General features: G+C 40.3%; 1 protein-coding gene across 8 annotated transcripts in view; it reads left to right on the top strand.

The window, feature by feature from the left end:
* MBNL3 (muscleblind like splicing regulator 3) overlaps positions 1–14,783 on the top strand; it is a 112,497-nt gene that overhangs the window by 31,327 nt on the left and 66,387 nt on the right. For all 8 annotated transcript variants that reach the window (XM_045051066.1, XM_019824313.3, XM_019824312.3 and 5 more), the window contains exon 2: positions 12,085–12,950. In XM_045051066.1, the coding sequence (XP_044907001.1) occupies positions 12,774–12,950 (177 nt within the window). In that variant the 5' untranslated portion in view covers positions 12,085–12,773. The remainder of the gene's footprint in view (positions 1–12,084; positions 12,951–14,783) is intronic.

Below are 14,783 nucleotides of genomic sequence, written 5' to 3'. Positions count from 1 at the left end.
ATTAGCATTTGTTGTAGTATCATAGCTTCGCAGTTTTTCACAATTTCTAAAACTTGCTTCAAAATTTTCACTTTGATTTGGATCACTTTTTTGTACAGAATTTTTATTACTGGGGGGAGGGATTTAGTATGCCCAAAGGCTTTTATGCCTCCCTTCTGCCAGCTGGATGCCAGATTTCTGGACCACATGTTTTCTTGAACGGGTGATTTTAAACCCTGCGTATCAAGCACTTTCTACCTTATTTGCCAGACATGCATGAGAAGATATATTGAAAAAATCATGAGCGATTCAGGATCCTCTGGCTTCCATGGATAGGCAATAATGAGCTTTCATATTGTAATTACAGGAAGCTGGGAAGAAAATTGAGAAACTGGAGATTTTTTAATTAGTGTCCAGGACTCTATTATTATGACATTTGAGGATTTTAAATATTGAAAAAACTCAATAGCACTATTTGGTGACAAGTGTAGACTTGAGATTCGTGACAGATTTTGTTTTGAAATTAGACTGTAATGTTGCTCCTTAATATTACCTACTTCACAGTAGGTAATTGGAATGGTTGAATGAGGTAATGAATATAAGACACTTAACATAGAGTCTGGCACAGAATAAGAGCTCCATAAATGTCAACGATTATTAATATCAAGGAATATCAATTGTTTTAATAACCAAGATACTGCTTTAGAGTACATCATAAAATGGGCTCTGCAAAGCAAATTTATACTCCTCATTGTGTTTTTAGTGGTTTGGGGGTGAACCCTACACTCACTCTTGGAATTTTTACTCAATAAAATTCCCCAGTATCCCAATTGATTGGAAATTGATGCAGAGAGTATCTTTATGGAATGTTTCATATGTATGTTCATCCTGGCCAGAGGACAGTGGGAGAAATGGGCCCTCATGGGTAGAAACGTAGAAAGCGAAGCCCAAACCAAACATTTGGTTAAAGGAGAGGTATGTGAGCTGGTATGTTTTGGCTGGCAGCAGATTGTGGCCAGGATCATCAGATGGTTAGAAGCAGGTAAACTGAGTCCGATTCTAAAATACTTTCAAAATTAGAGAGGATCAGGTAGACCTGATGGTAGAAACACACAGTCCAAAGTTTGGGCAGCCTCCAATAGAGAGGCAGCTGGGTCAAAATCAGGTGTGCAAAGAAGGTGCTATTCTCTGAAAGTGAAAGAAGATGTCAAAGAAGTTGCATTGCAATTAACGGAAGACACAGACCCCCAGGGGTCAATAAATCTCAGATTATAAAATCTCAGAGGCAAGGGACTGCTTTTCCCCAAAGACTCAAAGCTACAGAGAGGACCCTTCTGGTTTTCAGTAGTATGAAATGCCTCTACAGCCACATTAAATTGCAGTATGGGTATGAGTTCTTTCCAGTGAAAGAAACTAAATGAGACAGGATGGTTGAGTTCAACTTCTGATCACAGGTTGCCAAGATAGAAGATATGATGAAATTGGATCACAAGCTCTTCATGTGTGCACTAACAATTTCAGGCATTTTAGCCAAGTAGATGAACCTTTCTGGGCCTCCATTCAAGGTCGAAGTAATCAATAGGTTACTTTGTTCCTCACTGGCTTTGAGCCAATGTTGCGAGGCTCATTTAGAGTTATTTGGAGTATTTTCATATTTGATGTGAACTTGATTTTCCGCACCCTCCTTTTAAAAACCTGAAATCTGGATTTAAATCACACACCTTACAGAAGGAGGCACAGAAGTTATTTCCCCCATTTTTTGAGGCAAACCGGAATTGAAATTGATAGATTTCACAGAATTATTCTTTTTGAAGATGAATATTCCATTTCACGGTTAAGGTGTTGCTTTCCATTTTCATGGTATAATTAAACCAATTTTCTCTCTAAATCCCCTCTACTTGTTGAGGTTGACCTTGAGAGACAGTTACATGTCTTCTTTGGTGTTAACAAAGGCATTGACTGCTTGGCCAAAATGCAATTAAAAGATGTTAAAAAGCTATCCTGGCTTACATTTCCTCTAAACTTTTCCATAAAGAAAGCCCCCTTATTTCTAATCCAGCAGAAATCTCTCTGAAATATCAAGAGAAAAATAGAATTCTTATTTTATTTTTAAAAAAAATTTTTTAAAGATTTTATTTTTAAGTAAACTCTGCACCAGTCGTGGGGCTCGAACTCACCATCCGGCTATCAAGAGTCACACGCTCCACTGACTGAGCCAGCCAGGCACCCCTGGGCTTCTTATTTCAGAGGCGTTCAAGGAAGGATACTCTTAGGCCTGTGTGGAGATTGGGAGAAGCTGAATGTAAGATTCTGTCCTGGCTGTGTTCCCAACTCTTCACTACTAACTGTTTTTCGAGAGCAGCCCGCTTCCCAATCAACTCTAGCCAATTGGTTTATAGAGATATATTTCAGTCAGGTGTTATCATATGAATGACAAATAATGCCTCTAGCAGAAGTAACTTCAGACACAAAGGGTACAACTCGTGTGTACGTGTGCCTGGAAAATCTACTTTCCCAGAAAACTCTCTTCAAGTCTACCAGAGGTTTTGACATTGATGTGTTAAACTACTGAATCCTTGAAATCAGGATACATTTGTTCCTCTCCCAACATTTTCAGCCACAAAGCTTTGTCCTCTATTCTTTTACTAGTTTTATAAGCACTTCTAATAGGGAGCGGAGATTTTGTATTGAGATTGAGGACCTTAATTTATTGGCTATAATACCAGTGATGAATTCAGGTAAGGAAGCCCTCACTAGATGCCTACTAGATACAGTGATGAATTCCTTTACACCATTAAATTGCTTAGATGCTACTTCCATTTATTTCTCTGATAAATGGTCATCCTTATGTGACTCACAAGTTTCCCTAGACAGTTACTTGACTGTTTATAAGTATTAAAGGATAAATAAACATTTAGTGATAGCTTTTGATTGTTATTTTGCAGTGTGTGTGTGTGTGTGTGTGTGTGTGTCTTGGTAAAACAGGGAATTTTCAACCAAATCTTATCAGTGATTAATTGGCCTAGAAAATTCAATTGAATTCAATTCACTATGTACTTCGGGAGGAGCACAAACACTTTCAAACCCCTGGGCTGCTAGTTAAAGTCCTGTAGCAGGAATTTATAGGATGCCAGTTTAGCCAAAAAGTTACTATGTAAATTTAACTCCTGGCACCAGCTAGTTCTGTAACAAAATGTAACTGGGAAAAAAAATCCTCCTTGAAATCTCCACCACATTCATTAAAGGAATTTCCATTATAGAGATTAAGATTGAAAAGTATTTGAGTCAGGTCAGAAAATAGGAATACAGTTAGTTACATGTCCTTAACGGCCGGGGTCACTGACAAACGGGTAGTTAGCAAAATGCAAACAGGAAGCTGCACTTTTCAGTTTGTTTCTCTACCTACTTTTCATGCAGGTCTGACTTAATCACTGCCTGGCCTGGCCTAACACGGCCTGTGAAGTGGGGAGGATCACTATGAGCTTTAGTTCTTCCGGAGTATGTCGGAGGCATACTTTGCTCTGTGTGGTGGGCTGCTTAAATAAAACAATTTTCCAAGGGCACATCATTGTCACTACTACATTTATGGCCACTAAATGTCTACTCTGCTTAAAATCTTTGAGGGAGGCTTCCTATCTCCGTAACAAACGTATACTCCTCAAGTGGCTCTCTGCGTCCTTTGGAAACTACCCACACATTATTTCCCTTCCGCAGTGTGAACTAGCCATTCTAGCCAGCCCCTGTCTGCCCGCCATCTTACAGTGCAACTAGTGTTCTCTTTCCTTGCCCTCATTCACATGGTTTCTCTTTCCAGGAGTGCTCTCTGCCCCTCACCTCCCACCTACGTCCTTCTCATTTTGTAAGGGCCAACTCCACTTTCTCCTCTTTGAAAACGGATGACTATGCCAGGCCTGAGTGACATTCTCCCCTCAGAGTTCTCACTGCGTTTGTTGTTAGTGTTCCTGAAGTTTCCTCTCAATGATCTACATTGTTTGCTTTTCTTTCACATTATGTTGTTCTTGCCTCCCCAACTCAATAGAGGCTTCTTCGGTTCAGAAGCGATGTCCTTCACCTCTCCTGATTGATTCCCCAGAAGCAGTGACACAAGTCTGTGCATACAGTTGGTGTACAATAAATGTTTATTGGTTGATTGACATTTTCACACATGAACATTTTTGAAGGCCTCATTTGCTTGAATTTTAGAGGGTGATAATAAATATTTTTTTTTACTAAATTTTTTTAATCTTTATTTTTGAGAGAGAGCAGGGCAGGGGCAGAGAGTTAAGGAGACACAGAATCCAAAGCAGGCTCCAGGCTCTGAGATGTCACCACAGAGCCTGATGCAGGGCTCAAATTCATGCACTGTGAGATCGTGACCTGAGCCGCAGTTGGACGCTCAACTGACTGAGCCACGCAGGCGCCCCTAAATATTTCTTAAATGGATAAAATGAATAATGGATATGGGTTTTTTTGTTTATTTCTGCCCCTCCGCCTCCCCGTCCATGGCCAGCCAATACCTAGATCCATGCCTGGTCATATTACATGCCCAATAAATATCTGTTGAATGAATCTTTGGCAAAATCATCCTGCATATAATTAAATGCCATCAGTCTTAGGACTCATTTTTTATCTCATTCATCTCAAACGCTTGAGCGTTATAGGATTTGAATTGCCAAATATGTTACATTCCCATTGACTTCAAGTTCAAATCCAGTTCATGAGTGAAGAACTTTTAATGCCACTGGGCCTCCTGTCCCATGAATGCAAGCAAGCAATTAAGCAGTGTTGTTTAACAATAACTGTGTTTAGCATCCAGGCTTTAGTGTATTTATATTAAATTGGATTTGTTTAAACTATTTAAATGGCATTTATTAGTGAGTTCTCATAATTTCATGTATTATTGAAAAGAGGCATACCTTTTCAAAAAAAGGGGGGGGGCACCTGGGTGGCTCAGTTGGTTAAGCATCCAACTTTGGCTCAGGTCATGATCTCACAGTTCATGAGTTCGAGCCCTGAGTCAGACTCTGTGCCGACAGCCCAGAGCCTGTGGAGCCTGCTTCAGATTCTGTGTCTCCCTCTCTCTGTGCCCCCCCCCCCCCCGCTCACACACTCTTTCTCTTTCTCTCTCTCTCTCTCTCTCTCTCAAAAATAAACATTAGATTTTTTAAAAAACATAGGTGAACTCCTCAGACAAAACCATATGTATGAACTGAGGTGGGGAGGGTCTCTTAATTGCTTTATGAAATGGGATAACTTGGCTTACCTGTTTTTTGTAAAAGGTATATTAAATGTATTGCCCTAGGAGTATTGTGGGGGGAAATGCAATGAAGCTTAAAAAAAAAAAAAAAAAAAACTTGGGCCGCCTGGATGGCTCAGTTGGTTAAGCATCTAACTTCGGCCTAGGTCAGGATCTCCCTGTTCCCGAGTTCGAACCCCATGTCAGGCTCTGTCCGGCACTGTGCTGACAACTCGGAGTCTGAAGCCTGCTTCCGATTTTGTGTCTCCCTCTCTCTCTGCCCCTCCCCCATTCGTGTTCTGTCTCTGTCTCTCAAAAATAAGTACACATTAAAAAAATAAAAGAAAATTTTTTTTAATTAAAAAACACTTAATGAGAAAGTTCTGCACAGAGGCAAAATATCCTTATTTTCACAGCCTTTTCTTTCAGACAGTAAACTGTTTTCCATAGGATGCCTATGAGATCATCTGCACTGCTGAACACTGCTCATATGCCTTAAAGAACGTGTATTGGTGGACCACTCACCATAGCACATGAGGGAAATAGAACTTGAAGCAAAATCGAAAGCTTGAAAGCTTTTCAACCTTGTCAACTTGCCAACTCAAGCAGTGTGTGGCCGGTGTGGCATATATTCGTAGAGCCAAAATAAATGGTCACGAGAAATTCCAAGGTAGTGTAGATGTAAGGAAAGCTTAAAATGGAAGGAAAGAAAACATGGCTTTCATTGTTTACTCAGGAGGTTGATAAAATGCATTGGAAGAAATGCCTCCTCAGATATTGCTATAGGTGCCAAATGGTATCTTTGTGATCTTCGGAACCAGGCTTTGGCAACGTTTCCATGTTCTGTGCTGGCTTGGGCAGCAAAGGAGAAGAGAGGCGGAGACAAGGAAAGTGTAGGAGAAGTGGCCTTGCAAACAGCTTTGGAACGAGTTACTATTTCCATCAGATCTGTCAGATACAAAGTATCTATTTCTTTTGTTTTGCCTTCAAGGCGAACTTCATGAAAGAAGGTATGGATCCTTTAAAAAGCTATAATCTACTTTTTCAAATGAAGCACTTAAATAATGAACCTAGTGTATCTATAATTGTAAAGTAAAAACATTTATACTTTCCTTATGTCTTCTCTAGAATTCTTATAGATGAGCATTAATTAATAGTCCAAATGAACTCTTTTATTTCCAAAGGGGAATACATAGGGAATGTTTCTTCCCTGTGGATCCAAGTGAAATCACCTCCCAGTTCAGTTTCATCACACCAATTATTGGGCAAAAACATGCCAAAGATTAACCTACTCTTTGAAGATAATAGAAATCATTTGGGTATCCCATATTTTTACTCTAAATCCAGGAAAAGATCTTACCGCAATCAAATGAGCAGGAATAGACCATGCCTGATAGAAACTGAATGCTCTAGATAACAAGAATGCCAGGTATTAGCAGCCCGATCTGAAAGCTAGAATTGCAAGAAAATGTTCAACCATTGATTTGAAACCGACAGAGGTGGCCAAAGCTCAGCCAGACTAGAGGGTGTTCAATGGACAAACCTTGCTTGCTGGCATGGTAAACAGAAGGGTTAATGTCAAATTCCCGTTTACTCTTTGACCTTTCAAAATAGGAATCCTGGGGACGGCTGCAAGGCTGTAACTTCCCATGAGAAGAACTCAGTAAGACATGATGTCTATCCTCAAGGAATTTACAGTTTAGTAAGGGAGAGAAGTTAAGGGCCTATAATGAGGAAGAATGTTGATGAATGGGATATCTGCCATAAGACAGGCACAGTATTGTGACATGGTTAAGAGAGGACTCCGGACTCAGACTGCCTGGGTTTGAACCATGGCTTGATCACCTACGAGCTATGGGAAGTTGGAAGTTGTACAAGTTAAATTAATTCTTCTTCCTCTACCTCTGTTTCTCCCATCTGTAAAATGGGACCATAATACCATCTCCAAGAGGAATCCAGAGAGCCGTAAGACTTGGTGTGAGTAATTTTGAGGTCTTCCTTTTGGGGATGCATTTTGATGCAGTAGTAGTATTTGAGTGTGTGCTTAAGAGTGTTCTTAAGTCATAGTGCTTGGTGTACCATTGATGGAGAATTAGAAGCCTATGCTGACGTTGGAAGACCTACTGTCTGCCTCCAGCTCTTCATAAACTCTCACAACCATTTCACTTCTTGGTGCCTTAGCTTTCTTCTACATTTAAATGAGCCTAGGAAACTCCATGACGGCTTGGACCTTATCTTGTTCAACATCTAGAACAGTGACTTGCTCATAGTAGATGCTGGATAAATATTGGTGCAGCACAACTCACGGAAATTAACAAGATGTTGATACAACAGACATGAACATAATTTTGAGAAGGAATCATAAGCACTACACAAATATGACTGTTTTTCTTGTTTAAGATTCCCAAGAGAGGGGCACCTAGGTGGCTCAGCCAGTTAAGTGTCTGACTCTTGATTTCAGCTCAGGTCATGATCTCACAGTTGTGAGATCCAGCCCTGCATCAGGCTCTGTGCTGACAGCGTGGAGCCTGCTTGGGATTCTCTCTCTCTCTCATTCCCACTCCCTCTGCTCTCTCCCCCATTCATGCCCCCCCTCTAAAAAAATTAAAACGAAAGATTCCCCAGAGAGATAAGAAATAAGAAATGATCTCTACTACGTTTCTCTGCCAGGATCTAAGCATGAGATTTGAAGTCAGATCTTGCCTCAAGTTGTTTAACCTCTTTGGGCTTCATTTTCTCATTGGTATTTTTGGGTGATCCCTCCTGCTTTGTACTATTTTTTAGAACTCCCAAGATCAAGGAAATAAAAGCACTTGTGAACTAGCAAATACCAAGAAATGGTAGCTCTTCGTGTTCTACATTAGAGGACCGTAAATCATAAAAAGCAAACTTGTGGAGCGCCTGGGTGGTTCAGTCAGTTGGACGTCCCAACTTCGGCTCAGGTCATGACCTAATGGTTGGCAAGTTTGAGCCCCATGTTGGGCTCTGTGCTGACAGCTCAGAGCCTGGAGCCTGCTTTGGATTCTGTGTCTCCCTCTCTGTCTTCTACCTCTCCCCTGCTCGTGCTCTGTCTCTCAAAAATAAATAAACATTTTTTTTAAAAAGCAAAATTATATTCCTGTTACTCAACAGTAAGTTAGTAAACATAAAGCTGGATTGCTCCCCACAGTTTATCTTCTTTAAAATACAAGGGGAAATGGCCCCCTCCGTCTTTTGTATACGGACAGAGGAGCAGAGCTACATGAGAGAAGTGTCTCTCTCTCGGCACACCAGCTCCCTTTAGCTGTTGCACCTCACTTCTTCTGTGCCACCTCCAAATCCAGTTCCAGGTGTGAAGGAGGACATGCGCTGGCTAGGACTGTTTGGAAGAGTTGGCCAGGGTCCCCTCAGAGGTGACAGGCCAATTTCAAAAAGAAGAAAATTCCTTCTCCCTTTGCCCCATGTTACATAAAACGCATGGCCAGAGACCAATTTCTGTTTGCATTTTTCTTTTCTAAAAGTTCAAAATTCAAATTCATTATTTGTTATCTGTTTCTATACGCGATGGACCTCTGGAGAAAAATCTTCCTCCAGACCCTCACTGTTTACGTTCTAAGCAAATTGTGTGTGTGTGTGTGTGTGTGTGTGTGTGTGTGTGTGTGTGTGTATTCCTTTTTGGTTATTTTTCTTTCAAATGTGTTCAGGCAGCCTATATAATTTAGTTGTAGGATTAAATTTGAATCTATTTTTAAACATAAACTTACAAACTTAGATAATAGTCTCTTTTAGAGTACTTTCCATAATATACTAAGTCAACTACAGTATGGAAACTAATTTGCTCTTGAAATTCCACTTAGTGACACTACTTAGAATTTGTGTCTAAGGAGGATCTAAGAAAGAATCCAAGAAAGGAGAGTCTAAGGAGAATTGGGGGTAGCCACGTCTATCACTCATGAGACATTTTTTTTGGTTATAATCTTTTGATTTCTTTTTAATATGATAGCTTTATTGATATGTAATTCACATACTATCCAATTCACCCATTGAAAGTGTACAATTTTGTGAATGGGTTTTAGCATATTTAAAAATTGTGCAACTGTTACCTCTATCTAATTCCAGAATATTTTCATCACCCCCCAAGGAGACCCTGTACCCATTAAGCAGTTACTCCCACTTTCTCCTTTCCCCATAGTCCTTACAACCACTCATTTGCTTTCCAACTCTGTGGATTTGCCTTGTGGATATTTCATATAAATGGAACCATATAATATGTGGCCTTCGCGATTGGCTTCTTCCACTTAGCATAATGTTTTCAAGGTATGTCCCGTGGCGGAATAATATTCCCTTTTGTGGGTATATCACATTTTGTGTATCCAGTTCATCTGTCAGTGGACACACAGGTTGTTTCCACCTGTTGCCTATGGCGAATCGTGCTGCTAGGAACGTGAGTGCGTAAATATCTCTTTGAGGCCCTGCTTTCAGTTGTGTGGGGCATATACCAGCAATGTGTGATTGTTCCGATTTCTCCAATTTTTGTCATTTTTATTATGGCCATGCTAATGCATGTGAAGCAGTATCACACTGGGGTTTTCATTTACATTTACCCCATCTGGCTAATTTTTTTTTAAATATTGTAAATATTTTCCTAGAGGTCATTGCCTGACAGCCTTAACCTTCTAGAACATGACCCCACATGGAACATATTGCAAAAGGGCCCCCAAACCAGCAACAGCAGTCACAGACTTGCTGCACAAAAGCCCTGCACTTTGCCCCTTAGGCCCATGTTCAGTGAGAAACTAACTCGTATTCAGCATTCGTGATTGGCTGTTATGTTTTCCACAAGGGAGCTGGGCAATCCACAATGGCAGATACTGTGGCTGGAAGAGAAGCAATAGTAGAAGTGACAGGTGACAATCTGCCACTGAAGGAGGAAAACTGTGATACTTCCTAGGACGTTTATGACCCCAAGTCTTCAACTAGAGGTCAAATTATGTTCAGTATTTTGTAAGAAGGCAAAACTACATATAATACACTTTATTTTATTTTTTAAGTTTATTTTTGGGAGAGAGAGAGAGAAAGAGAGAGAAAGGAGGGGGGAGGGAGGAAAAGAGGGAGGGGCAGACGGGGAGAGAGAGAGAGAGGGAGAGAGATCAAGAAGGCTCCACACTCAACACGGAGCCCAAATTGGGGCTCGATCCCACAACCACGAGATCATGACCTGAGCCGAAATCAAGAGTCCTATGTTAACCACCTGAGCCACCCAGGTGCCACTACATATAATACATTTTAGAAAGGTTTCTGTAAAGAATGACTTAGAGAAATACGTTTGCCCTTGAATGATCGAATAAGCTTGCATGAATTGTCTAGATACTTAATTTCCCACTGATATCTAAAAACTTAGGTAATATTGAGTCTCATCTTGAATGCAGAAAAACAAACAGAAAATCCAAACCCTATAAAGATATTGTTCAAAAAATTAAATGTTCTCAAGAACTTATTTCTGCTTTTTGGATGAAGTTGACAATTAGTTGGTTTGCCTGATACTCAGAGCTTACTTTTACTTGACAAAATCCCTGCTATTTCAGTATGTGTTCACATCATGATGCTAATAAATTAACTTCTTATCTACTCTCTCAGCTGAGTTCCTGAAAATTGTTGCCGGTTGACACTGGGTTAAACTGCAAACCTTAAAGCTGCACAGTATTTAATGTATGACTGAACCATGCTTTCTGTCTCACTCATTTGTATATGCTGAAACTTCCTTCTGATTTGTTCCAATATCCCTTTAAAGGGACTAAGAACTAATAGAATATACAGAGAACAAAAACAAAACAAAACAGGTGCCTGGGTGGATCAGTCAGTTAAGCCTCCCAACTCTTGGTTTTGGCTCAGGTCATGCTCTCATGGATCGTGAGTTCAAGCCCCACATCGAGCTCTGTGCTGACGGTGTGGAGCTTGCTTGGGATTCTCTCTCTCCCTCTCTCTCTGCCCCTCACCAACTCACTCTGTCTCTGCCTCTCTCAAAATATATAAATTAACCTAAAAAAAAAAAAAAACACCAGCATCATTTCAAAGGATTTTTTTTTTCTTATCTGAAGCACATTTTACATGTCACATCCTCTCCCCTACCACATTTACCACTGGGGTCCAGCGAGTTCTGTCATGACCATTTTACGTGATTGTCAACAAGTACATCTCAAATATACACATAGAGTTACCTCTGAGAGCAAGTTAAATTTTCTTAGGAATTCCTGTTCTGGGTTTTGAGAGCAGATAATCAAGCCTTCAATCATACCACAGTAAAGGCAGGATAATGACAAGTCTTCGGTAGCCTCTGGAAACTGGAGACGCACATAAGGGGCTGTCCTGTCCAGCTCTGGCATTTGCTGTGCAGTGAACCCCCAAATGAGTTTCTGTCCCCAGACAGATAAAAATGAAACCATCATTTTTCCTTTTTAATTGGGCTTTTGCCCAGTCTTGTATTTCAACAGCAAATCTATGTGGCTGCCTCATTTTACTCTACACTGGGAAATGCTCCTTTTATTGACAGTGGGCAACTGTTGCACTGGCAGTATCTAGATGCTTTCTGGTTTATTTTTAATGTTTATTTATTTTTGAGATGGGGGTGGGGGCAGGGACAGAGAGAGAGGGAGACACAGAAGCCAAAGCAGGCGCCAGGTTCTAAGATGTCAGCACAGAGCCCTATGCGGGGCTCAAACCCATGAACTGTGAGATCATGACCTGAGCCAAAGTCAGACGCGTAACTGACTGAGCCACCCAGGCCCCCCTAGATGCTTCCTGTTCTAAATAGGCTATGATACTTCTTTTCCAAATCTAAGGTTTAAAACAGAAGTATTATATCAGCTGATTTTATTTTTGTTTTCTTGCAGGTTTCTGAAAAGTGCCTTTTCTGAAAACTACTGCTTGGATTCCACTCTAGAACTGTCTCTTTACGACCCCACCCCGACCTGTCCCTCTCCCAACCTGGTGTGCTTGTAGTTCACTCTCAGTAACGTGCCCATTCTTTTTTCCCTTTGATTCTCCGTTTTCACGGTCATTTTCCCTCCTCCTGATTTTGCAGCAATTTTTTTTTACAGTCCTGACATCCTTACCAATATTAATCATTAAATCAAAGAAATAGGAAGAAAAAGTTTTCTCCCCTTGATCTGAGACCATTCCACAAATTGAAGGGCAGCCAGCAGCATATGCTTTTTGCACGAGTAATTGAAAACATCAACCGGAGAGCACAGAATTCTTTTGAAATCCTGCCAGTTATTTGAAGGAACTTCAGCAGAGGAACAAATTAAACACTCAATATCTTAACCTTTCTGGTTGCCTTCTTAGGAGTTGGTCTCTAATTTGATTTTTAGTTACTCCGGTACAAGTTTTATTTTGTGATTGGTTCTTTGTTTGACTAGACCAAATTTTGGCTTAAATGAAAACCTAAGTGCTAACAAAGAAGCATTTCACCAAAGCAACCTGTTATCTCTTCACATTTAGCTTGAATTCATTTTTGACCTTTTAACAGCAGTAAAGCTGTCCTAGAGAGGGTGCCCTTGATTTTAACTTTGCTTTCAATATGACGGCTGTCAATGTCACCCTGGTTCGTGACACCAAGTGGCTGACTTTAGAAGTCTGCAGAGAATTTCAGAGAGGAACCTGCTCGCGAGCTGATGCGGATTGCAAGTTTGCCCATCCGCCGAGGGTTTGCCACGTGGAAAATGGTCGTGTGGTGGCATGCTTTGATTCTTTAAAGGTGAGTCTCCTCTACGTGCATGTAACATCCAATTTAAATTTCTTGATGTCTGTGTGATGTGCTTTTAAATTAGTAAAGTTAACAATAGCATGGACATGGTAAGTTTTGTTTGTTTTTTAAGACAGGCTATGGACTTTGGGTTTGTAGAACTAAGCCAGATTACAGCTAATCTCATCAAAGCCCAGTGATCAGGATAGAGTTGAAGAAAAAGAAAATGAAAGAATTTTTGTAGGAGTGAGAAATTGCAGCCTTACCATACTTTTACTTGTCTGTATATGGTTTAAATTGTGAACACAGTGATCATAATTCTCACAGAACCTAAAGAAGCCCTTTGCTGAATTATAGCTTATTACCTATGTTATCAAATATACTTGTCAGGGGCCCGTCAGCTTTCAGAAGACAAGTCAGACTGAACGAGTATGAGGTGGAAATCTCACCAGGCAGGAGGAAAACGGGTTTTAAAGTTTATTTTAGTAATCTCTATACCTAACGTGGGGCTTGAGCTCACAACCCTGAGATCTTCCTACTGAGCCAATCAGGTGTCCCAAATAACTGGTAGTTTTATTTCATATTTTTATTCTCTGTTTGAGTAAGCTCTAGGCCCAGTGTGGGCCTTGAACTCACAACCACAAGACCAAGAGTCACATGCTCTACCACTGAGCTGGCCAGGCACCCCCCAACATTTTAAAGTTTCTTAGTCAAGTATATTTTGAACCTTTAACTTAAACATTGTTAGCAAACTAGGTTCACTTAATTTTCTTCCTGAACTGTTGATTAACCAATTTCAGATTTATGAGGATATTTTATAAGAAATGTCCTATTGCCAGGGTCATCGAACCTGAACATTATGTACTAGAGTCTAAACAAAATATGAGGGCCAAGGAGATATTATGTAGAATGGAACATGTATGATTGCGGAACAAGAGAATGCATTGATCTTCATGTTTTATTCATAGGTATCTTTAAATTAAGGATAAAGATGCATATATTAAAGCATAGAAGTAAAAGTGGTAGTCGATTCCTGGTTGAAATTGATAAGATTCGCTACGATGCCTTTGAGATTTATTTTTGTCAAAATACATCGAAATGAATTAAGCTTAATAAGAAACTTTTCAATTTTTTGATATTGTTTTAGCCTCATCATGACCAGTTTGACCTCATTAACATTTTTGTTTGTGGCTTCATCAGTTAAAGGAGACGTATTCCTTTGTGTGATCATTTCTTCAGAGAGCATTTTATCAAGGGACATCCTACATAACTAGTTACCTTAGTTTATTTTGTGGTTACTAGTTTTTGTTGCAGACCCTCCCAGTTCAAGAATGGAAACTTGTTAGTTTTTAAATGTATATTTGTTTTGAGAGAGAGAGAGAGAGAGAGAGAGAGAGAGGGAGGGAGGGAGGAGGGGAGGGGCAGAGAGAGCGGGAGAGAGAGAATCCCAACATGGGGCTGGAACCATGAGATCATGACCTGACCCAAAATCAAGAGTGGGACACTCAACTGACTGAGCCACCCAGGTGCCCCTAGAAACTTTTTTTTAAAAAAAAAACAGTAATTTTTACCATGGAAAATGTCTGAATTGGTCTTATTTGCAGCACATATTATAATTAAAGAGCTTATTCTCTTTACACTTCATATCACTCAAGTTTCATCTACAATTATTTCGTGTATTACTTAAATCTCCTGTTGCATTACTGGGCAATGCCTTGAAGCAGAAAAGAGCATGGGGCTAGTTTGGGGAGGGAAAGGAGATGTCTTTCATCCAGTCCACCTAGAGGGTCCGGCACAATACTCGGCAGTGTGCATATGTTGTTTCAGGCGATCTGGGGTATGGTC

Source organism: Felis catus, chromosome X (assembly GCF_018350175.1).
Source record: "Felis catus isolate Fca126 chromosome X, F.catus_Fca126_mat1.0, whole genome shotgun sequence".
NCBI classification, from domain to species: Eukaryota; Metazoa; Chordata; class Mammalia; order Carnivora; family Felidae; genus Felis; species Felis catus.
This window is presented reverse-complemented; position numbering and strand designations above follow the sequence as displayed.